Source organism: Ylistrum balloti, unplaced genomic scaffold (genome assembly GCF_031769215.1).
Source record: "Ylistrum balloti isolate Yb309-2 unplaced genomic scaffold, AGI_CSIRO_Ybal_v1 Utg371268, whole genome shotgun sequence".
Taxonomy (NCBI): domain Eukaryota; kingdom Metazoa; phylum Mollusca; class Bivalvia; order Pectinida; family Pectinidae; genus Ylistrum; species Ylistrum balloti.
The window spans coordinates 632,326-656,326 of record NW_026782683.1 but is presented as its reverse complement, the minus strand read 5'-3'; the positions used below and the strand labels follow the sequence as shown (position 1 = coordinate 656,326).

Sequence of the window (24,001 nt, the reverse complement as noted above, 5' to 3'; positions counted from 1 at the left end):
AGCATAAGGACAATTCTCAGGAAGGTAGGTTTTGGATTTTTCTGTTGTTGTATACATAGCTTTAGATCTTTGTGATCCTTTGTTGTGAATCTCTTTAATAATAACTTGAACATGAAATCATTCAAGGAAATGACATTGATGAATTTCCTATTATACAGGTCTTGTCCCAATTGCCATCAGTAAGAAGGCTGTAGATCCTGTGACAGGGGAGATAAGTCCTGTGATAGGAGTCCGTCTGAATCCTGAAAATGGTTTAGCCATCCCAATAACACTATCAACCGGCGGGCCTCGCAAGCGCAAACCCCCACCTGGAGCTCTTGCTATGCTGGAGGAAGAATTAGTAGCTCGACGCGGTTTCTGGAGACGTCAGCGACAAATGGAACGAGAATTGACAACCAAGGAACATCTCCTGGCACAACAGCTGCTTTTTGACATGGATTCAGTGACGACAAAGACACTTGAACGATTTTTGGAGGAGATTGACAATGGAACACATCATCTATTGGAGGCTGAGAAGCGAGAGGTACAACGAAGAGGGGGTGCTGAACAGGAGTACGCAACAATCATACCGCCAGAGGTCATAGCTGTCCTCTTACAAGGAGACCCAATGGAACACCAGATGGAGGAAGCACATGTTGCGGCACATGTGAAATTCTGTGATATGTTGCGACGATTTTTCGGAAAACTTCAAAATGAAGAAAGGAATTATCGGGACAGGAAAAATGAATTAGAAGGGGCCCTTAACCCTGATGCAGAAAACACAGTGTTACAGCGTTACAGACAGGCTAAAACCCGACTCCAGGCCGAGCTCCAAGACCATCTTACCAATAAGATGGAAGCTTTAGATGAAGCCCACTCTGCTCTTGAATATGCAAGGGAGAGATCAGAACTGTGTGCCATCGAGGCTAAGATTGTTCTGACACATGCAGGACTTCTGGCTGGAGATTATGACTGTCAGTTGTCTGGTGTCTATGGTGATGTGTACTCACAAGGTGGTAGCGACTCAGAACTCATACCATTACTCAAACAACTGATAGCTATGCTGGAATCTGGTGGACCTTTCGTTCTGTCACCAGAACTTCTTAACCTAATCAACATGGGCACTGCAGGTGCTGGTGGTATGACCAACAATGTAACAAACATGAAAATAGATGGAGGTCATATGGCTGGAGGCTACGGGGTTGACCCATCAAAGTCAGGTGGTCAAAGATCACAAGGTCAGAACTCAGGAGGTCAAGGACAAAGTGGCTTTCAACAGGTCTCTCACGTTAAATCAGGAGGAGATCACAAAACCATTATACATGGCGACACAACAGTTTTCGGAACAAAGGGCAAAGGTAAAGATGATCAGTCCGGCCTTGATAGAGCAAGAGGAGCTTTCGAGAAACAGGCGTACGAGGCAGCGAAGTTAGAGAATGACCTGAAGAAGACAGAGACTGAAGGAATTAACGATACTCTGGAGGAGTTTGAGAAAAAGAAAGAAAACTCAACTGATAAAGCCAAGAGAGAACTTGAAAAGATGCTGCTGAAGGCCCGTTCTGAGGAGGAGAAGGAACGCTTGATGATGCAACATGCAGAAGACATCCAGAAACTGAATGAGGCCTTTGAGAAACAGAAGCTAAAACAACTGAAGAACTTACGTAAGCGTCTAATGGAGGAACGACGCCAGAAGAAGAAGGATTTGCACAAGAAGCACTTAAGCGAGGCTGAGATGCAGGATCTCCCACCAACTGCAGTTCCAAATATCAACATGCCATCTTATGAAGAACTGAAACAGGAGTTGCTACGATTACAACAGCTGCAGGAACAGATGTGGGCTGACATGAGGAAAGGAGGACTGGAGGCAGCTGATAACATGCCAGCAGTCGACATTGATCCAGAGTTTGAGCGACAGATCCGTTCCATGGATCTTACTAAGAGCCAGAAGGAAGAACTGATTAACTCTACGCGAACTCGAAATCAGGACCTACACAAACAAATTGAGGACATGAAGCAGAAGCTAAGAAACAGAAAGAACCGAAAGGCAGGAATGAAACTGCTGGAGGATGAAGACTTGGAAGGAGTGAGTGAAGAAGAGAAGAGGATGCTGCTTGAGGCAAGAGGTACAGATGAAGATGCTGACAGATTGATGGAGGAGGAAGCTGTTCTGGCTTCCCTTGTTGCCATGGAGAAGGTAGGTCTGATAGAAAGTCAAGCAATAAATTCCTGTTATGGAGGACAGTGATAGTCAAGTCAGTTGATGGAAAAAGTAAGCTTCAATAATCACCTACAAGATGTGTGGTAAAAAAAACAAAGAGAATGAATTCTGTCTTACTTTCACAGGAAATAATCAAAAAACGGCATGTTCAAGGGAAATTTTTGGATAAAACTGGACAGCATTCAGTACTGTATTCTGTAATAAGCCCAACGCTCAGTACATTACTTCTTACTTCTTCACGGGTGGGCTTATTACAGGACAATGAAATAATATTGATTCATAATTTGCTGGGTGAAATTATTAACACTTAAATAAGATATAACAACATAGACAATACCATTGTAACATTTCTCACCGAAAGTGTATCCAGTTGTGTTTCTGTCAACTCTCATTATTCCTAAAACAATTACATGACGAAGCATTGAAATTTGTTTATAAGTAACATGTGTTTTACTTCTTCACAGGAGCAACAGAGAAGGAACGAGGAGAAGGCCATGAAGGACATGCTGAAGAATGTGAACGCTGAGGATCGTGAGCGCATCATGACAGAGTTCAACGAACATATGAGGCAGCTGAACAGTCGCCGTGACGATGACCGCGAAGCAGCTCATGACAAGATGAAGGCTAAATTGGCAGCCAAGAAACGCATGAGGGAAGAATTGGACAAAGAAAAAGCTGTCAATAAAGAACTTGACCATATAACAAAAACACATGTAAGTGAAGCACACTAAACAACGCTTTAGGAAGTAAAATGAATCCCACGCGGTCCACACTGTTAAGTATTGGACCATCAGAGTAAAAATTTCATGAGGTCACCATAAGGGCATTTGAAGGTCATTGTATAGACATATGAAGGTCAGTGTAGTGTGCTGACATTCAATTATCATTGTATAGGTAATTGAAGGTCATTGTAAGAGAATTGGAAGGTCAATATATGGGACATTAAGGCTGGTAATACTACACTAGATTGCATTTGATATGATTATTGTAGGAAATATGTATGAGTGAATTATCAATTGAAATCAGGATTCTTTAAACCCAATGGCAGTCAAAACTACATGTTAAAAAAGAAACTAAAAATGTTGAAATGACGACCTGTGTATTATATAAGTGCATAACATGTTGACATTTACCTTCATCGAGTGAATTTGATGAGAGAAAAATATGTCTGAAGAACTGTAAAAAAGTTTCACAAAATGTTGTAACTAAAAAGTTAATATTGTTTGTGTCTAGAGAGAAAGATGAATTATGTTAACTGTTGTTGTTAACAGGCTGCTCAAGGGGACATGGAAACAGCAAATGTAATGATGCAGATCAACAGTAAGGTGAATAGTGAAAAACTCACTGCTGAGCAACAGAAAATTGTAGACCAGCAGCTCCGAGAACAGGAAGAGATGGAGCGAAAACAGAAGGAGGAACTAAGAAAGGAAAAACGAGCAATAGAGGACGAAGCTGCAAAGGAAGAACAGCTTATAGAACAGCAGATCCGACAGCAGAAACAGCTGGTAAATATAGTGATAAGGTGGTAAATATGGTGATAAGCTGGTAAATATAGTGATAAGCTGGTAAATATAGTGATAAGCTGGTAAATATAGTGATAAACTGGGGTATATAGTGATAAGGTGGTAAATATAGTGATAAGGTGGTAGATATAGTGATAAGCTGGTAAATATAGTGATAAGCTGGTAAATATAGTGATAAGCTGGGGTATATAGTGATAAGCTGGTAAATATAGTGATAAGCTGGTAAATATAGTGATAAGCTGGGGTATATAGTGATAAGGTGGTAAATATAGTGATAAGGCTTCTATAATACTCTATCATATGATCTGAAGGATTAAACTGAAGCTTATTCCATTCTGTGGCATACATTTTCTTCATTTTAACCACTGTTTGGAATTTAGCCTTCTTTGACTTGAAGCATACCTAGGTACTATGGGTGATTCTGAATTTTACTTTGACATTCAGATATTTTGGTTCACAGGGTAGAACTCGTTAAATTGATGATTTAGTGTGAGCATTTCATTATACAGGCTATGGCAGCCCATCAGAGCAAGTTTGATCGGGATGTGGCATTACATCATAAAAACTTAAACGAGGCAGAATACGAAAAATTGCTGGGGGCTCACAAGAAGGAAATGGAAGCTCTAAACGACAACCTTGACAAGGAGAAAGATCGTCAGAAGAATACTCTGTCAGAACGAGTAAGTTATACTTCAAACCAAGTTAAACTCCAAACCAAGTTATAATACAAACCAAGTTATACTCCAAACCAAGTTATACTACAAACCAAGTTAAACTACAAACCAAGTTATAGTACAAACCATGTTATACTTCAAACCAAGTTATACTACAAATCAAGTTATATTACAAACCAAGTTATACATCAAACTAAGTTATACTTCAAACCAAGTTATACTTCAAACCAAGTTATACATCAAACCAAGTTATACTACAAATCAAGTTATATTACAAACCTAGTTATACTTCAAACCAAGTGATACTTCAAACCAAGTTATACATCAAACTAAGTTATACTTCAAACCAAGTTATACTTCAAACAAAGTTATACATCAAACTAAGTTATACTTCAAACCAAGTTATACTTCAAACTAAGTTATACTTCAAACCAAGTTATACTACAAACCAAGTTACTACAAACCAAGTTATACTTCAAACTAAGTTATACTACAAACCAAGTTATGCTACAAACTAAGTTATACAAACCAAGTTATACTACAAACCAAGTTGTGCTTCAAACCAAGTTATACTTCAAACTAAATTATACTACAAACCAAGTTAGCTACAAACCAAGTTATACTGCAAACTAAGTTATATTACAAACCAAGTTATACAAATCAAGTTATACTACAAACCAAGCTATACCACAAACTTTACTCCTGTAACAGAAGTAAGTTAAAAAAATAACAATACTTTATTTTAGTTGTATAATATCTTTGCCCTTGATGATCAGAAACTGAACTTTTTGTCAGTTTAAACAGACAAGTTCAATATTCAAGGATAAAATATTATTACACTAGTGAAAAATGGTATTGTAGACATTCTGACAAAACAGGAGAGATAAGTCAGTACTGTTGTATATTTATTTGTAAATTAAACAAAACCTTTCAGATTGAGAAAAGAAAGAGACTAAGAGCTGAACAGTTGGCACAGAAACATGACATTGAGATGGCAAAGGAATTATCTCGGCAGCAACAGGAACGAGACAAAGTCAATGAAAAGTTAGCACGAAATGTGGAAAACTCAACACTGGTGGATAGTGTCAAGGTATGATACATTATCCTAATATTCTTCAGATTGACTTTTCAGCCGTATTTAAGAATTTTCTCTGAGTGCCTTTTTCACATTCTGTGTGAAATGTATCTCTGTCTTATTACAGGATTTTACTTTCTGGATAGCTTTGTGCCTTGTTCCTTACATAACTATTTTCCCTGAAAGAAGCATAAATATTATACCGTGACATTCTGGTTTGAGAGATTTATCTCCCCTTTCTGGTATGATGACTACAGCATTAAGTGGTTATTATTCCGCTATACAATGATTAATGTTTGACGATTATTTATTCTTTCCTTCTGACATCGTAGTATAGATGTACTCCGACCTGATTCTCATAGCTTTATTTAGACTAACTTGAGATATATATACAGAAACATCGGGCTTGTGTGAATCAGAATGATGCACAGAGATCACTTTATATTCTGTAATATTGATGATGTGATGGTTTTCAGGCTATGAACAAGGGAAAGAAGGGAAAGGTAACTAGGCACCATATTGCACGAATATTAATATATATATATGTTGTTGTTTTTTTTTTTTGTCGGTCATTATTGTGTTGATGGTTTGATAACTATTTACGTAACTAAGCATGTGAATAATCTGTGTTGGAATGTAGTGTTGTAATCTGACGTTTTAATAATGAATAAGCTGTACTCTTATCAAAGTTTAACAGCACAGAAGTCTAACATTTATATTATACAGTTCCTGTGTTTGATCAATAACACAACTGTATATAGTGGGTTAGAATTAATACACGACACAATGAATGACATTCTCAAATTTGTGAGAGAGAAACAAAAAGAAAAACAAATAAAAATCCAAATCAAATTAAAATTTATCTTTACTTTTATAAACCATAGAGAAAAGACAATATTTAAATTTATCATTTTCAGGAAACAATTTATTCCTTGTCAACTGAATAATTATATGCTGCACAGATCAATGTTTTCCAGGAACAAAGAATTGAATATTAAGTTTATATTCTGTCTCACTAGCACTTTACACTATACATCTGTAAGGAGAAAGTTGACAGTATGACGAAAGCAGCTATATTTATATTTAACATTGAGGTACAATATTTTAATTGAGGTACAACATTTTAATTGAGGTACAACATTTTAACGAAAATATAAACTAAAACTAAAAATTATTGTTTTACTGATGTGGAGGTCATTCAGAAATGATTCCAAAATCCAACTTTGGTTCATGAATTTGTGAAAAATAAAACAGATCATGGATTCCTACAGATTCTAGATAGAATTGTTTAGTATTAAGGAAGAAATTGATACATAATAAAACATTAAATGCACTGTTTGATATACATATAATCTCTACATTCAAATTATTTAATTTTTTATCTGAATTGATGTCTTTATAAGCAAGTATATTAATTCTGTAAATAATTTTCCCCACAAAAGTCTACCAGATTGATGTTTCTAGCTGTTTGTGGGAAGTTAATTCCTTATGTTGATTTTGTCATGCTCAAAATGAAATTCTTTGAAGAGTTTTATTTAAATTGAACTGGTGATGGACGGTATGACAAAACTTTAATATCAGCTTAGTTTGTAATTATTTCTTGATGTGTTGGTTGATTTAATGTTTTGTTTAATTTTATGTTGTCAGTAACGGTTTGGAGAATTGTGGCCACAATCTCACCCTGTATATATACACTATCAATCACATGGGTCTTAATATTTTTAAATCTCATCTTGTGTTACAGAAAAAATATCAAAATTTTATAACTTAATTTTTTTTAGTTTTAATAAATTGCAGAGCAGTATTTTGTTGGACTTAACATTTTGTTTAGAAAATTGATTTGTCTTCACTCAAAGCTCTGAATTATTATTTCATGCCTACATTTATAACTATAATGGGTCATCCTGTTTGCCACCCCATGTATAGATATGCTTACAAGTTGTTTTATGGTATTTGTTGGTACACACGAGGAATGGTGCTGAGGTGATACTTACAATATATTTTGATTTTTGGGGTCAATCTAAACATCAAAGTTAGCTAATCAATATCAAAATCCAAGATGGCCATCTTGGTAGCCATCTTGAAAACCTTCTTAGTTGTCAGGAATATTTAATTCTTTAAAAACAATATGAAATATTTTAAACAAATAAACAAAAACAATTCCAACATATATGGATATATGTGTCTTCAGAAATTCTTTATAACTTTTGAAATTTGACCTCTGTTGTGTAGAACAAAAACAGTGAAGAAGCCGAGAATATGATCTACTCTGTGCTACGACAGCGCCATCTGAAGGAAGCTATCCATCTGGAGGATCAGTTGGCTCGTGAACTGGAAGCGATGAGGAAAAAGGCATCCATTGATATTGATGAGAAACGGCAGAAAGAGAGAGATGCTTTGCTGGGAACATTTGAACAAGTATGTATCGAGTTATTGCTCTTTTTAGCAGCCAATGTTAGAGTTACCTGCCCTTGTTTAGTACATATCATATTCCAGAGATGTGTTTGGAGATATTTGCTAGTATTAACACATATCAAAGAACCACATAGGTCAGCACATGGCCACATTTCTGTAAACTTTTTTTAATCTTGTGTTACCCATTTCTTTCTGGATTTTTTAAAATAACTTGATTTGCCTCCCTTTGTTTTTCCTTTGCCTTGTTTATTAAGTACATACAAAATTTACTGTCAACTTAATTGTGTTTTAAGACTACTTTGCTGCAATTCAAAATATTATATTGTAAATATATGTTGTTTTAGGAAATGCGAGACCTGATTTCTAATGCTGGGGATATGTCACCTGAAGAGTTAGCGAGGAGGAAAGATCAGCTTAAAAAACAGCAGGAGGTATAACATAGTTCTCTCTATAAAACAATCTCTCCTACCACTGAACACCACCTATAAGTCACTGTATATAAAGCCACCGACACTCTCCACCTTTCTACACCACCTATAAGTCACTGTATATAAAGCCACCGACACTCTCCACCTTTCTACACCACCTATAAGTCACTGTATATAAAGCCACCGACACTCTCCACCTTTCTACACCATCTATAAGTCACTGTATATAAAGCCACTCTCCACCTTTTTACACCATCTATAAGTCACTGTATATAAAGCCACCGACACTCTCCACCTTTCTACACCACCTATAAGTCAATGTATATAAAGCCACCGACACTCTCCACCTTTCTACACCATCTATAAGTCACTGTATATAAAGCCACCGACACTCTCCACCTTTCTACACCACCTATAAGTCACTGTATATAAAGCCACCGACACTCTCCACCTTTCTACACCACCTATAAGTCAATGTATATAAAGCCACTCTCCACCTTTCTACAACACCTATAAGTCACTGTATATAAAGCCACCGACACTCTCCACCTTTCTACACCATCTATAAGTCACTGTATATAAAGCCACTCTCCACCTTTCTACACCACCTGTAAGTCACTGTATATAAAGCCACCGATACTCTCCACCTTTCTACACCACCTATAAGTCACTGTATATAAAGCCACCGACACTCTCCACCTTTCTACACCACCTATAAGTCACTGTATATAAAGCCACCGACACTCTCCACCTTTCTACACCACCTATAAGTCACTGTATATAAAGCCACCGACACTCTCCACCTTTCTACACCATCTATAAGTCACTGTATATAAAGCCACGGACACTCTCCACCTTTCTACACCATCTATAAGTCACTGTATATAAAGCCACCGACACTCTCCACCTTTCTACACCACCTATAAGTCACTGTATATAAAGCCACCGACACTCTCCACCTTTCTACACCACCTATAAGTCACTGTATATAAAGCCACCGACACTCTCCACCTTTCTACACCATCTATAAGTCACTGTATATAAAGCCACTCTCCACCTTTCTACACCATCTATAAGTCACTGTATATAAAGCCACCGACACTCTCCACCTTTCTACACCATCTATAAGTCACTGTATATAAAGCCACCGACACTCTCCACCTTTCTACACCACCTATAAGTCACTGTATATAAAGCCACCGACACTCTCCACCTTTCTACACCACCTATAAGTCAATGTATATAAAGCCACCGACACTCTCCACCTTTCTACAACACCTATAAGTCACTGTATATAAAGCCACCGATACTCTCCACCTTTCTACACCACCTATAAGTCACTGTATATAAAGCCACTCTCCACCTTTCTACAACACCTATAAGTCAATGTATATAAAGCCACCGACACTCTCCACCTTTCTACACCACCTATAAGTCACTGTATATAAAGCCACTCTCCACCTTTCTACAACACCTATAAGACACTGTATATAAAGCCACCGACACTCTCCACCTTTCTACACCACCTATAAGTCAATGTATATAAAGCCACCGACACTCTCCACCTTTCTACACCATCTATAAGTCACTGTATATAAAGCCATTGACACTCTCCACCTTTCTACAACACCTATAAGTCACTGTATAAAAAGGCCACTGACACTCTCCATCTCTGATGAATTTAAAATGTTGTACTAAAACTGGTCAGGTTACCCACACACTTTGGACTACCAGACAGTGTTATATACTTCTGTCCTTCGCTGTGAGGGAATGTCACTTTAATCCAGATAGAGTTACACAATGTGTGTAAGGTTAAGATGATAAATGATAGTTCGTATCTCCTCTAACCCTCATAGAATAAGACTTATGTTGGTAAAATATGAAATAGAAATAATTAGATTATAATTAAATTCCTACATAACATGATGTAATCGTTTTGATAAAAACAATATACATTTGTTTTATGTTAGATATACGATATCCCTTATAACAAAAATATGTCTGCCTTTTGATAAGAACATTATTTATTCTTTTGACAAGAATATTGTTTATTCTGTATAAAGTACTATGTCCTTTATGTCCTTTACAATACATTGTATATTTTTGGTATTTGTGTACTACTTGTGTACTATTTGTGTAACAGACCCAGATTCAGATCTCTCTTGAGTCGATCAAATTTGCTTCCTGATGCTGTCAATATGAAAAAAATGCACATAAAAAAAGATGCACAGAATTCAACATCTCTATTTCTGTCCGTTATACAGAAAACTCTGAAGGACTTCGATAACTTGACAACACAGCTGATTACACAAGCAGAAAAGGAGACAACGCCCCAACAGGAAGTACAACAGATGTACGCACGTCTGGAACTCAAGGAGAAGCAGCTACAAGAGCTAGCCGATGCCATGAAGCGATACTCGCCTAGCGAGGAACTATACAAACAGTACCAGGAGGAGGCACGCCTGGCGATGGAGGAGGCCAACCACTACAAAAATAGCATCATGAAACGAATGCAGGAAGAGCTAGAAAGACGCAAGGCAGACGAGAAACAGCGAGAAGATGAAAGGAAACGTGCCTTGTTAGAGAAACTGAGGTGATTAGGTTTTGAAAAAAGTTGACTTTGAGATTAATTACTTTTGAATATCAATATAATGAGTTTCCTGTCACACAAATCTATTATTAAAACCACAAGGTTGAACTGCAACAAATCAAATCTAACATGAGGAATTTTGTCCAGTTTTGCAGTGTCTACCAAAGTTTTTCACTCTTGAAATCATGCCTAGGGTTTAAGTATCAAAGTAAAACTTTTATGTGTTCTTCAAGACTGACAAGAGCAATTTAAGAAGTTTTGATTTTCTTACAGACAAATGGAGCAGGATCTTGAGAAGGAGGGAGAACTAGAAGCACAGCGGGCTCGTGAACGTGAGGCTGAGAAGGAAAGACTGAGGAAACAACAACTAGAGGAACGTGATCGAAAACAGAAGGAAGAAATAAAGAAATCAAATATGAGTGAAGATGAGAAGACACGATTGCTTCGTGAACATGACGAGAACATGGCGAGACTGAAAGAAACTATGCAGAAGGACCACGCAAGGAGCAAAGACACGCTGAAGTCACGTCTAGAGGCCAGGAAACAACGACGCCTTGCTGCAGAACGAGCCAAGCTGGAAAAACAGAGTCTGATGGATGGTAACCAGGATCAACAGGCCGACCTTGTCAGTCGACAACAGGAAGGTATGCTACAGAGCAGTCTACCAAAGACCGCTGAGAAGGACCAGTTTGGATTGGCTTCTGTACCAACTCCAGCGTCCACTTCAACACCAGGTGGATTTACCTCATCAGGCAATGCTGAGCAGGACTGGGTGAACATGTTGATGATGTCTCCACTGTTTAAACAGATCAACGACTTGGCCAACATGCTAGATAACAGTGAGGGTGGATCAGGGTCACTTGACCGAGTTCTTGGTAAGTTGTACATCATCTTCTGTCAGTGTCCACCTCACACATCAGTATCCACCTCACACATCAGTATCCACATCAGTATCCACCTCACAAATATGTATTGCAGACCTTTATCAGGTACTGGTCTCGTTGTTAAATACTCTTCTTTAAAAACCTAGTTATAGGTAGCCGTACCATATAAATTTGATTTAATATGAGGTCACCCTCAGCAACTCTTCACCTTTCTCTAAATAGAGGTGGAAAGTTATGAAAGTCACGAATAAAGAGTATCTGGTTGTAACGATATATTGTGAACAATGATATATTGTAAACAATGATATACTGTGAACAATCATATATTTTGAACAATGATATACTTTGAACAATGATATACTTTGAACAATGATATACTTTGAACAATGATTTGTGAATTTCTTTATTTTGCTTTTATGCATATATTGTATATACTTTAATATCATTTCTTGATTACTGAGGGTTGTAAAAAGTTTACTTCTCTAAATATTTCTGTTTAATATACCCAGGGGGCTTATACATTACCCCTGATTACCTAGGGTTGTAAAAAGGTGTTTACTTCTCTAAATATTTCTGTTTAATATACCCAGGGGGCTTATATATTGCCCCTGATTACCTAGGGTTGTAAAAAGGTGTTTACTTCTCTAAATATTTCTGTTTAATATACCCAGGGGGCTTATACATTGCCCCTGATTACCTAGGGTTGTATAAGTTTACTTCTCTAAATATTTCTGTTTAATATTTTACCCAGGGAGCTTATATATTGCCCCTGATTCAAAGTTGGGTGGTTGACTTTCTAGGGATGATTGAAAGATTTATTTGCTGGCTATGCTACAGATTGTTAAAGAAATGGGTGGGTACATTACAAGACATGGGCTTAGTAACTGATAAATATGGTATGTGTGATTTCCTCATGATACAATATGTCTTTAGCCTACATGTTTATCTTTCAGGTGCTGATTATTCTAAGTCTTACATCGATGTGAAGGACGCTCAGTGGCAGTCTAAAGGTGACCTTGCCCCTGTGAACATTAACAGTATTTCACCTAGTCAGTTTGTTGTGTATCGTTTCGGTGTGTTCATAATTCGAATGCTACATCAGGCAATTGGAACTCCAGATGTCAGTCTTCTGTTGGCCTCCAACCTCCCCAAGAACAATTACGAACGCAATGCATTTAGAAATTCAGTGCATTTCGAACATGCTCGCAAGATCTTGTTTGTACGGCGCGAGAGGATGGACTCTATCGGTGAATTTGTTGTGGTGATCTTACATTCCCTGGCTCACATCAAAGCTGGAGACATGACCGATGACAGTAATACACTGTTCATGAGAGAATTCTACAAGGTGAGATCATTTTTATAAAGTTCAACAATCATTACCATTACAGCTTTTGTACAAATCTGACCTTCCTGTTTCAGTGATAGCCTTTATGCACCTATTGTATTGTTTGTATGGTGTAATTTTCTATTTTTAAATCTTTGTAATTGAGATAAAGAACCAGCCAAGTCCCCTGTATCATGACATTGTATTGTTTGTGGCCTGTTTAACTCAGTTTTGATAGCAGTTAGCTGTCTTCTTAAACAAGACACGTAATCTTGATGACTCTAGATGGCTTGTGACAGACGTTTCATACGTTAATCAGTAAGGTAGATTCTACACAAAGACCCCACCTCAAAATAACCATGGCAGTTTACAGGTGAACACACAAATGGTCATCATATCTCCAGAAAGATATGATGATCTGTAAATATCGTGAAGAATTTATTTCAACATGAAAAACATAATGCTCAGTTTGAGAAGTGATGAACACATGACATATTCCAAATTTCAATTTTATAATTAAATATTCTGTTTCAGGGATTAAGAGTAGTCTGCCAGGACATGTTCTTCTCTAGGGCTAAAAACACACCAGCAACACAGGGTCTGATTGGCTCACCATCCACCAATAGCAGAGTGGCTCTTGAACAGGCTTTGGGAAGTGTTAAAAACCAGGATGAGAAGATATTGATGATTGACGAGTTAGTTGATATGAAGATTGATGGACCAACCCGACTTGATTTCTCTGACCAGGTAAACACTCTCAGAATCATTGTGTCTCAAATTACATTGGTATCAGAGAGGTCAAGGTCAATGTTTGAAAGTCACAAGCAAAAGTTGACGGAATGTTTTGTCCTTTATTGCTACCACAATCTAAAGTCAATTTATTCAACCATCTGATTTTTTTTTCATTTAATGTTTTCAAACTTTAAGGTTGTTTAGGAATTCATTTGAAGGAAATCTAGGCTTTGAAGGAAATCTAGGCTTTGATAAATATGTGTACAGTTTTCTACTGTGTAGAGGCTTAGATTAGAAAATAGGCCAAATACTGATGTCATTCCTTCTAAACTCACAGCAAATGTCACAGAGGTTGTATGGTTCAGAGACTCTTGCCAGCAATGCACGTCTACGACAATATCTGTCCTCCAAGGGAGGTGTGTTAGCAACCAGCGACTTTGTTAGCTCTCGAATGTCCGAGCTTAAAGGCTTTAGGAGTCCAACTCCATCTCCAAGACCAAGGTGAGATAACTTTCACAAATCAAAAGTCGTTTAAAGAGAAAAAAAAATGAAAAATTGTGCAAAGTACAACTGATTAACAAAGAAGACCTGACATTAACTCATCAATGAAAAGCTACTTATTAAAATTTAGAAATAAACAGCGAGGCTGGTTTAGTACATAATAATTATAATTGTACATGTTCACACAGCCCAATGAGGCGAAGGATTATGCCCCCCATGAAGTCCCCCAGAGATGTTCTGGACACTCAGCTCATCGACATGGAGGCTCGCAACGATACAATGAACAAGGATTTGGCAGAGGTATGTTTATATCTAACATCTCTCATATAGGATTTATATATATATATATACAATGTACTGTAGTACTTACTTCAAGGTATGGGTATACAACGTATTCTACTGTTTGTAAAATGTACCAAGGAAATTGATAATTTTAAAAAAAGTTTAAAATCACATATTTTCGTGAAGTTCAATATTTGTACTTTTTTTATAAAATCTTAACCGTTCATGGTCATATGAATTCATGGATTAAAATAGCTCAGTAAATCAACTTATACTTATACCGTTCATGGTCATATGAATTCATGGATTAAAATAGCTCAGTAAATCAACTTATACTTATACCGTTCATGGTCATATGAATTCATGGATTAAAATAGCTCAGTAAATCAACTTATACTTATACCGTTCATGGTCATATGAATTCATGGATTAAAATAGCTCAGTAAATCAACTTATACTTATACCGTTCATGGTCATATGAATTCATGGATTAAAATAGCTCAGTAAATCAACTTATACTTATACCGTTCATGGTCATATGAATTCATGGATTAAGAATGCCTGCAAAATCAACAAAACAATTCACCATGGAATTGAATGATTTCGAAGTAGATGTGGAAGTTTTATGCAAATATAATGCTTATGGAAATCATTAGATCAAACTGTATTCTTTTAAGTCATTGATTTCCTTTGCCATTTTGTACAAACCTTGTATTATCAAGAAATTAATCTTTTACCATATCTGGTATAAAAACACCCTCTGTTTCGTTTGTATATATCATGACGCTACTGAGAAATTCTTATGAAATGCTGATGTAAGGAACATCTTGTTTTGTCTTTAGGCGATGAAATCTGAAGCTGACTTGAGGCAGGGTATTAAGGAGCTGGAACAGAGTGCATCCCCAGGGGACCGGTTGGGCCAAGCCCGTGATCAGCTCGTGACAGTGCTCGCCAAGAAAAACGATCTGCTGAAGAGGATTTCTTGTCTTGAGGCTGATATAACAAAGAAAGAAAAAGAGCTGAAATCCAAGAGAAGATAAAGGGTTTACCACTATAGACTTCTGACCAGTATTTGTGATTCTCTAGGATTCAAATTGGGACCAAAAATGTGGAAATCTATTTGAGGATATATGTATATATATGTGTGAGTTTTTCTAAGCAAACCATTCATTGGTAAATTAACTATATTACTGGTTGGTGCGAAAAATCAATTTCGGGTTAATTTTGAAAAAATGAAAATAGTTGAAGAAATGATTGATATATAAAGACATAGTTTTTTAAAAAACATTTTTTATGATACAATATGCATCAGATAATGTTACGAGAATCTGAACCGTCCCAAACAACAATCTGAACCGTCCCAAACAACAATCTGAACCGTCCCAAACAACAACCTGAACCGTCCCAAACAACAACCTGAACCGTCCCAAACAATGAACCGTCCCAAAGAAGAATGACTGTGATAGAATTTGTACTATATTTTTGTGTACTTAGCTAGAATATCTTTTACTAAATGTTTCATATGACATTCCATATACTGATAGCGTAACTTATCTTTATTCACTTAAAGGAACTTAAGAAATTAACATTAAAACCAATTCACATGGAAAACAAACATTCAAGAAATAAACGCATTTACAAAAGTCTGGAAACAGAAATTTTAAGACATTTTTTTATATGATGGTGATTGTTCCTTATTTACTACAACACAAATTTGCTGTTAATTGAAATTACCTAATTGAGTTTTCTGTTTTAATGTTAAAGTATTTAATATAAAATGACATATAAAACAGTACATTCCACAAGTTCCTGTACCGTTAAATAATCCATTTTCTTATCAAACTTAATTCTGTTCTACTTTTTTATGTTGTGACATTTTTTCCAAACACATTACAGTATTTTATTGAATTCTTTTTGTGAATTTATATCCATCAACATAAATAGTTTTGATGATAATTGGTATCATTGATTTGTTATTCTGCAATTTAAATGAAATAATGTCTTATTTCTACATTAAGTGATTTCAAAGTATTGATCAAAAGAAATTATATTCAAAGAATGAAAGAGTAAAATATCGTCACATTTCAGCTTTATTTAATGATGTTTGACTGCTTAACAAGACAACAATTTTCATTTGATAACAGCACTGTTTCATGTATTAAGACTGTATTATAAATATTTTGGCCGGCCCAGAATACAAATGACTTAAATTTCTGAAAAAACATTGTCAAATGAAAATTGTTGCTAAGAATCTTTTCATTTGTACTAACCAGAGTGTAGATTTCATTTGTTTATTTCACAACAGTTTTCATGACGTACAACACAGTTTGGTGTTGAAATGACTTGTATCAAAAATATGTTAATAATTTATTAAATTTTTAATTTCTTCGTGTTCACATTTTGTAACAAATGTTTAATTTAAACAGAAATTGTGTATTTCTCCGTCCACTTACATTTGAAGGTAGTTTATTTTTGTGTTTTATGTTGCTTTTGATAGGAGGATTGGTAATAGTATAACATATATCGTAACTATGGTAATGTTTTCTAGTTATATTTTTTCCCTATGTTATAAAGTTGGTGTACAATGGTTTTTACATATGAATATATATTTGTGGCTGGTCCATGTACATAACAATGAACTGATCAAAATTTTCAACATTTTCAATAAGTGTACAAATTTGATGAAAAATCAAATCTGACTGAGATAGTGGCTACAGTATGAATTAAAATCAGTATAACTTCTGTGGGGAAAAGGGAAAATGTTTATAAAAGGGAAATGAATGCAATAAAAATATCTGTTGCATAATTTATGAGTCCAAAATTTCTAATGATGTTTGTAATCTAGAGAATTACCTGAATTCCATTTTAATATTATGTATACAATTGTTTATTTTTCTGCATACAAAATTTATTACAAAAAAAATATATATTAAAAATAATAAAAAAAAAATAAATATTAGTTAAAGCTGTTTGTTGTTTGTTAAGTGAAAGAGAACCATTTGTTATTCAATCTGTTTTTAGCCCACCGTAATCAGAGGTTGGACTATTCAAATTGCTCTGCGTCCATGGTCCGTCCGTCCGTCTGTCCGTCCATAAACAATTTTTGTTTTCACTATTTCTTGAGAAGTCCTAGATGAACCCCTGTTCCCTAGTTGTGCCCATTTGATTTTGGGACTGATAAAAAAAAACAAAAAGGCAGACAGGCAGTCATCTTGGATATTTTCAGTGAAGTTTGTTATCACTATTTCTTGAAAAGGAAGAGGTGGATCACTCTCAAATTTCAGACATAGGTTTCCCCTGCTATCTAGTTGTGCCCATTTTATTTTGGGACTGATCAGAAAAAACAAAATGGCTGATAGGTGCCCATCTTGGATATTGACTTTGAAAGTTTATCACTATTTCTTGAGAACTACTTTATAGATCTTTCTCAAATTTCATGTATAGGGTTATTTAGGTCCCTACTTGTGCCTCTTTGAGATTGGGACTGATTAGAAAAACAAGATGGCCGACAGGCAGCCATTTTGAATTTTGATTAGCAAAGATTGTTATTGTTATTTCTGAAGAAGCACTGAATGAATATCTCAAATTTCAGACGTATGTTCCCTTTAAGCTCTCCTTGTGCTTGTTTGCTTTTGGGACTGATCAGAAGAAACAAAATGGCTTCCAGGTGGCCATTTTGGATTTGGCAGGTCAAGTTTATCATTTCTTTCTGCAAAGGAATGTTCAAATGTCATCATTAAGAGCAAAAACCAAAAAGAGAAAAGAAGGGAAAAGATCCTAATTTTGAAGAGCATATAAAGATCAAACAATGTTGGGCTCTAAGATCCCTCTTTGATGTCTTGTTCAGTCTTATAAGAATCTACTGGAGGCCTGCTTTGTGATCCTTATTACCACTATGACCCTTGACCCCACTTGCTCAAAGTTTAGATAGTGTTAATAAGAGGTCATTAAAAAAATTCTAATATGAATCACACAAAATTTTGTAGATAAGCCAGATTGATATTTAATGTCGGTCAGATTGATATTTAATGTCAGATTGATATTTAATGTCAGATTGATATTTAATGTCAGTCAGATTGATATTTAATGTCGGTCAGATTGATATTTAATGTCGGTCAGATTGATATTTAATGTCAGATTGATATTTAATGTCAGATTGATATTTAATGTCAGTCAGATTGATATTTAATGTCAGATTGATATTTAATGTCAGATTGATATTTAATGTCGGTCAGATTGATATTTAATGTCAGATTGATATTTAATGTCAGTCAGATTGATATTTAATGTCAGATTGATATTTAATGTCGGTCAGATTGATATTTAATGTCAGATTGATATTTAATGTCAGATTGATATTTAATGTCGGTCAGATTGATATTTAATGTCAGATTGATATTTAATGTCGGTCAGATTGATATTTAATGTCAGATTGATATTTAATGTCAGATTGATATTTAATGTCAGATTGATATTTAATGTCAGATTGATATTTAATGTCAGTCAGATTGATATTTAATGTCAGTATATTTAATGTCAGTCATTGATATTTAATGTCAGATTGATATTTAATGTCATTGATATTAAATGTCAGATTGATATTTAATGTCAGATTGATATTTAATGTCGGTCAGATTGATATTTAATGTCAGACTGATATTTAATGTCGGTCAGATTGATATTTAATGTCGGTCAGATTGATATTTAATGTCAGTCAGATTGATATTTAATGTCAGATTGATATTTAATGTCAGATTGATATTTAATGTCGGTCAGATTGATATTTAATGTCAGATTGATATTTAATGTCAGATTGATATTTAATGTCAGATTGATATTTAATTTCAGACTGATATTTAATGTCAGTCAGATTGATATTTAATGTCAGTCAGATTGATATTTAATGTCAGATTGATATTTAATGTCAGATTGATATTTAATGTCAGATTGATATTTAATGTCAGATTGATATTTAATGTCAGATTGATATTTAATGTCGGTCAGATTGATATTTAATGTCAGATTGATATTTAATGTCAGATTGATATTTAATGTCAGTCAGATTGATATTTAATGTCAGATTGATATTTAATGTCAGATTGATATTTAATGTCAGTTTGATAGTTAATTTCAGATTTAAATTTAATGACAGATTGATATTTAATGTCAGATTGATATTTAATGTCAGTCAGATTGATATTCAATGTCAGATTGATATTTAATGTCAGATTGATATTTAATGTCAGACTGATATTTAATGTCGGTCAGATTGATATTTAATGTCAGATTGATATTTAATGTCGGTCAGATTGATATTTAATGTCAGATTGATATTTAATGTCAGATTGATATTTAATGTCAGATATATTTAATGTCAGATTGATATTTAATGTCGGTCAGATTGATATTTAATGTCAGTCAGATTGATATTTAATGTCAGTCAGATTGATATTTAATGTCAGATTGATATTTAATGTCAGTCAGATTGATATTTAATGTCAGTCAGATTGATATTTAATGTCGGTCAGATTGATATTTAATGTCAGATTGATATTTAATTTCAGACTGATATTTAATGTCAGTCAGATTGATATTTAATGTCGGTCAGATTGATATTTAATGTCAGATTGATATTTAATTTCAGACTGATATTTAATGTCAGTCAGATTGATATTTAATGTCAGTCAGATTGATATTTAATGTCAGATTGATATTTAATGTCAGTCAGATTGATATTTAATGTCAGATTGTCAGATTGATATTTAATGTCAGATTGATATTTAATGTCAGATTGATATTTAATGTCAGTCAGATTGATATTTAATGTCAGATTGATATTTAATGTCAGATTGATATTTAATGTCAGATTGATATTTAATGTCAGTCAGATTGATATTTAATGTCAGATTGATATTTAATGTCAGATTGATATTTAATGTCAGTCAGATTGATATTTAATGTCAGATTGATATTTAATGTCAGATTGATATTTAATGTCGGTCAGATTGATATTTAATGTCAGATTGATATTTAATGTCAGATTGATATTTAATGTCAGATTGATATTTAATGTCAGATTGATATTTAATGTCGGTCAGATTGATATTTAATGTCAGATTGATATTTAATGTCAGATTGATATTTAATGTCAGATTGATATTTAATGTCAGATTGATATTTAATGTCAGATTGATATTTAATGTCAGATTGATATTTAATGTCAGATTGATATTTAATGTCAGATTGATATTTAATGTCAGACTGATATTTAATGTCAGATTGATATTTAATGTCAGATTGATATTTAATGTCAGATTGATATTTAATGTCGGTCAGATTGATATTTAATGTCAGTCAGATTGATATTTAATGTCGGTCAGATTGATATTTAATGTCAGATTGATATTTAATGTCAGATTGATATTTAATGTCAGATTGATATTTAATGTCAGATTGATATTTAATGTCGGTCAGATTGATATTTAATGTCGGTCAGATTGATATTTAATGTCAGATTGATATTTAATGTCAGATTGATATTTAATGTCAGATTGATATTTAATGTCAGTCAGATTGATATTTAATGTCAGTCAGATTGATATTTAATGTGAGATTGATATTTAATGTCAGATTGATATTTAATGTCAGTCAGATTGATATTTAATGTCAGATTGATATTTAATGTCAGATTGATATTTAATGTCAGATTGATATTTAATGTCAGTCATTGATATTTAATGTCAGATTGATATTTAATGTCAGATTGATATTTAATGTCAGATTGATATTTAATGTCAGATTGATATTTAATGTCAGATTGATATTTAATGTCAGATTATTTAATGATATTTAATGTCAGATTGATATTTAATGTCAGATTGATATTTAATGTCAGATTGATATTTAATGACAGTCAGATTGATATTTAATGTCAGATTGATATTTAATGTCAGATTGATATTTAATGTCAGTCAGATTGATATTTAATGTCATGTCAGATTGATATTTAATGTCAGTCAGATTGATATTTAATGTCAGATTGATATTTAATGTTGATATTTAATGTCAGATTGATATTTAATGTCAGTCAGATTGATATTTAATGTCAGTCAGATTGATATTTAATGTCAGTCAGATTGATAATGTTAATTGATATTTAATGTCAGATTGATATTTAATGTCAGATTGATATTTAATGTCAGTCAGATTGATATTTAATGTCAGATTGATATTTAATGTCAGATATTTAATGTCAGATTGATATTTAATGTCGGTCAGATTGATATTTAATGTCAGTCAGATTGATATTTAATGTCAGATTGATATTTAATGTCAGTCAGATTGATATTTAATGTCAGATTGATATTTAATGTCAGTCAGATTGATATTTAATGTCAGTATTTAATGTCAGATTGATATTTAATGTCAGATTGATATTTAATGTCAGATTGATATTTAATGTCAGATTGATATTTAATTTCAGACTGATATTTAATGTCAGTCAGATTGATAGTTAATGTCAAATTGATATTTAATGTCAGATTGATATTTAATGTCGGGCAGATTGATATTTAATGTCAGATTGATATTTAATGTCAGATTGATATTTAATGTCAGATTGATATTTAATGTCAGATTGATATTTAATGTCAGTCAGATTGATATTTAATGTCAGATCAGTCAGATTGATATTTAATGTCAGATTGATATTTAATGTCAGATTGATATTTAATGTCAGATTGATATTTAATGTCAGATTGATATTTAATGTCAGATTGATATTTAATGTCAGATTGATATTTAATGTCAGATTGATATTTAATGTCAGATTGATATTTAATGTCAGATTGATATTTAATGTCAGATTGATATTTAATGTTCAGATTGATATTTAATGTCAGTCAGATTGATATTTAATGTCAGATTGATATTTAATGTCAGAGATTGATATTTAATGTCAGATTGATATTTAATGTCAGATTGATATTTAATGTCAGTCAGATTGATATTTAATGTCAGTCAGATTGATATTTAATGTCAGATTGATATTTAATGTCAGTCAGATTGATATTTAATGTCAGATTGATATTTAATGTCAGATTGATATTTAATGTCATTCAGATTGATATTTAATGTCAGTCAGATTGATATTTAATGTCAGATTGATATTTAATGTCAGATTGATATTTAATGTCAGATTGATATTTAATGTCATGTCAGATTGATATTTAATGTCAGATTGATATTTAAGTCAGATTGATATTTAATGTCAGATTGATATTTAATGTCAGATTGATATTTAATGTCAGATTGATATTTAATGTCAGATTGATATTTAATGTCAGATTGATATTTAATGTCAGATTGATATTTAATGTCAGATTGATATTTAATGTCAGATTGATATTTAATGTCAGTCAGATTGATATTTAATGTCGGTCAGATTGATATTTAATGTCAGATTGATATTTAATGTCAGATTGATATTTAATGTCAGTCAGATTGATATTTAATGTCGGTCAGATTGATATTTAATGTCAGATTGATATTTAATTTCAGACTGATATTTAATGTCAGTCAGATTGATATTTAATGTCAGATTGATATTTTTAATGTCAGATTGATATTTAATGTCAGATTGATATTTAATTTCAGACTGATATTTAATGTCAGTCAGATTGATATTTAATGTCAGTCAGATTGATATTTAATGTCAGATTGATATTTAATGTCAGATTGATATTTAATGTCAGTCAGATTGATATTTAATGTCAGATTGATATTTAATGTCAGTCAGATTGATATTTAATGTCAGATTGATATTTAATGTCAGTCAGATTGATATTTAATGTCAGATTGATATTTAATGATATTTAATGTCAGTCATATTGATATTTAATGTCAGATTGATATTTAATGTCAGTCAGATTGATATTTAATGTCAGATTGATATTTAATGTCAGATTGATATTTAATGTCAGATTGATATTTAATGTCAGAGATTGATATTTAATGTCAGTCAGATTGATATTTAATGTCAGATTGATATTTAATGTCAGATTGATATTTAATGTCAGATTGATATTTAATGTCAGAATCATATTAAATGTCAGAATGATATTTAATGTCTGTCAGATTGTTATTTAATGTCAGATTGATATTTAATGTAGTTATTGATATTTAATGTCAGATTGATATTTAATGTCAGATTGATATTTAATGTCAGATTGATATTTAATGTCAGATATTTAATGTCAGATTGATATTTAATGTCAGATTGATATTTAATGTCAGATTGATATTTAATGTCAGTCAGATTGATATATAATGTCGGTCAGATTGATATTTAATGTCGTCAGATTGATATTTAATGTCA

The 24,001-nt window shown here is 33.4% G+C and overlaps 1 protein-coding gene across 1 annotated transcript in view; it reads left to right on the top strand.

Moving 5' to 3' along the window:
• Nucleotides 1-15,817, top strand: part of LOC132561707 (uncharacterized) — a 161,663-nt gene extending 145,846 nt beyond the window's left edge. The window contains exons 119-132 of the mRNA XM_060226406.1: nt 159-2,173; nt 2,662-2,910; nt 3,469-3,702; nt 4,230-4,400; nt 5,329-5,484; nt 7,702-7,887; nt 8,229-8,315; nt 10,577-10,905; nt 11,176-11,777; nt 12,740-13,131; nt 13,645-13,857; nt 14,180-14,343; nt 14,532-14,643; nt 15,468-15,817. Of these exons, the coding sequence (XP_060082389.1) occupies nt 159-2,173; nt 2,662-2,910; nt 3,469-3,702; nt 4,230-4,400; nt 5,329-5,484; nt 7,702-7,887; nt 8,229-8,315; nt 10,577-10,905; nt 11,176-11,777; nt 12,740-13,131; nt 13,645-13,857; nt 14,180-14,343; nt 14,532-14,643; nt 15,468-15,665 (5,108 nt within the window). The 3' untranslated portion in view covers nt 15,666-15,817. The remainder of the gene's footprint in view (nt 1-158; nt 2,174-2,661; nt 2,911-3,468; nt 3,703-4,229; nt 4,401-5,328; nt 5,485-7,701; nt 7,888-8,228; nt 8,316-10,576; nt 10,906-11,175; nt 11,778-12,739; nt 13,132-13,644; nt 13,858-14,179; nt 14,344-14,531; nt 14,644-15,467) is intronic.
• Nucleotides 15,818-24,001: the final 8,184 nt, after the last annotated feature.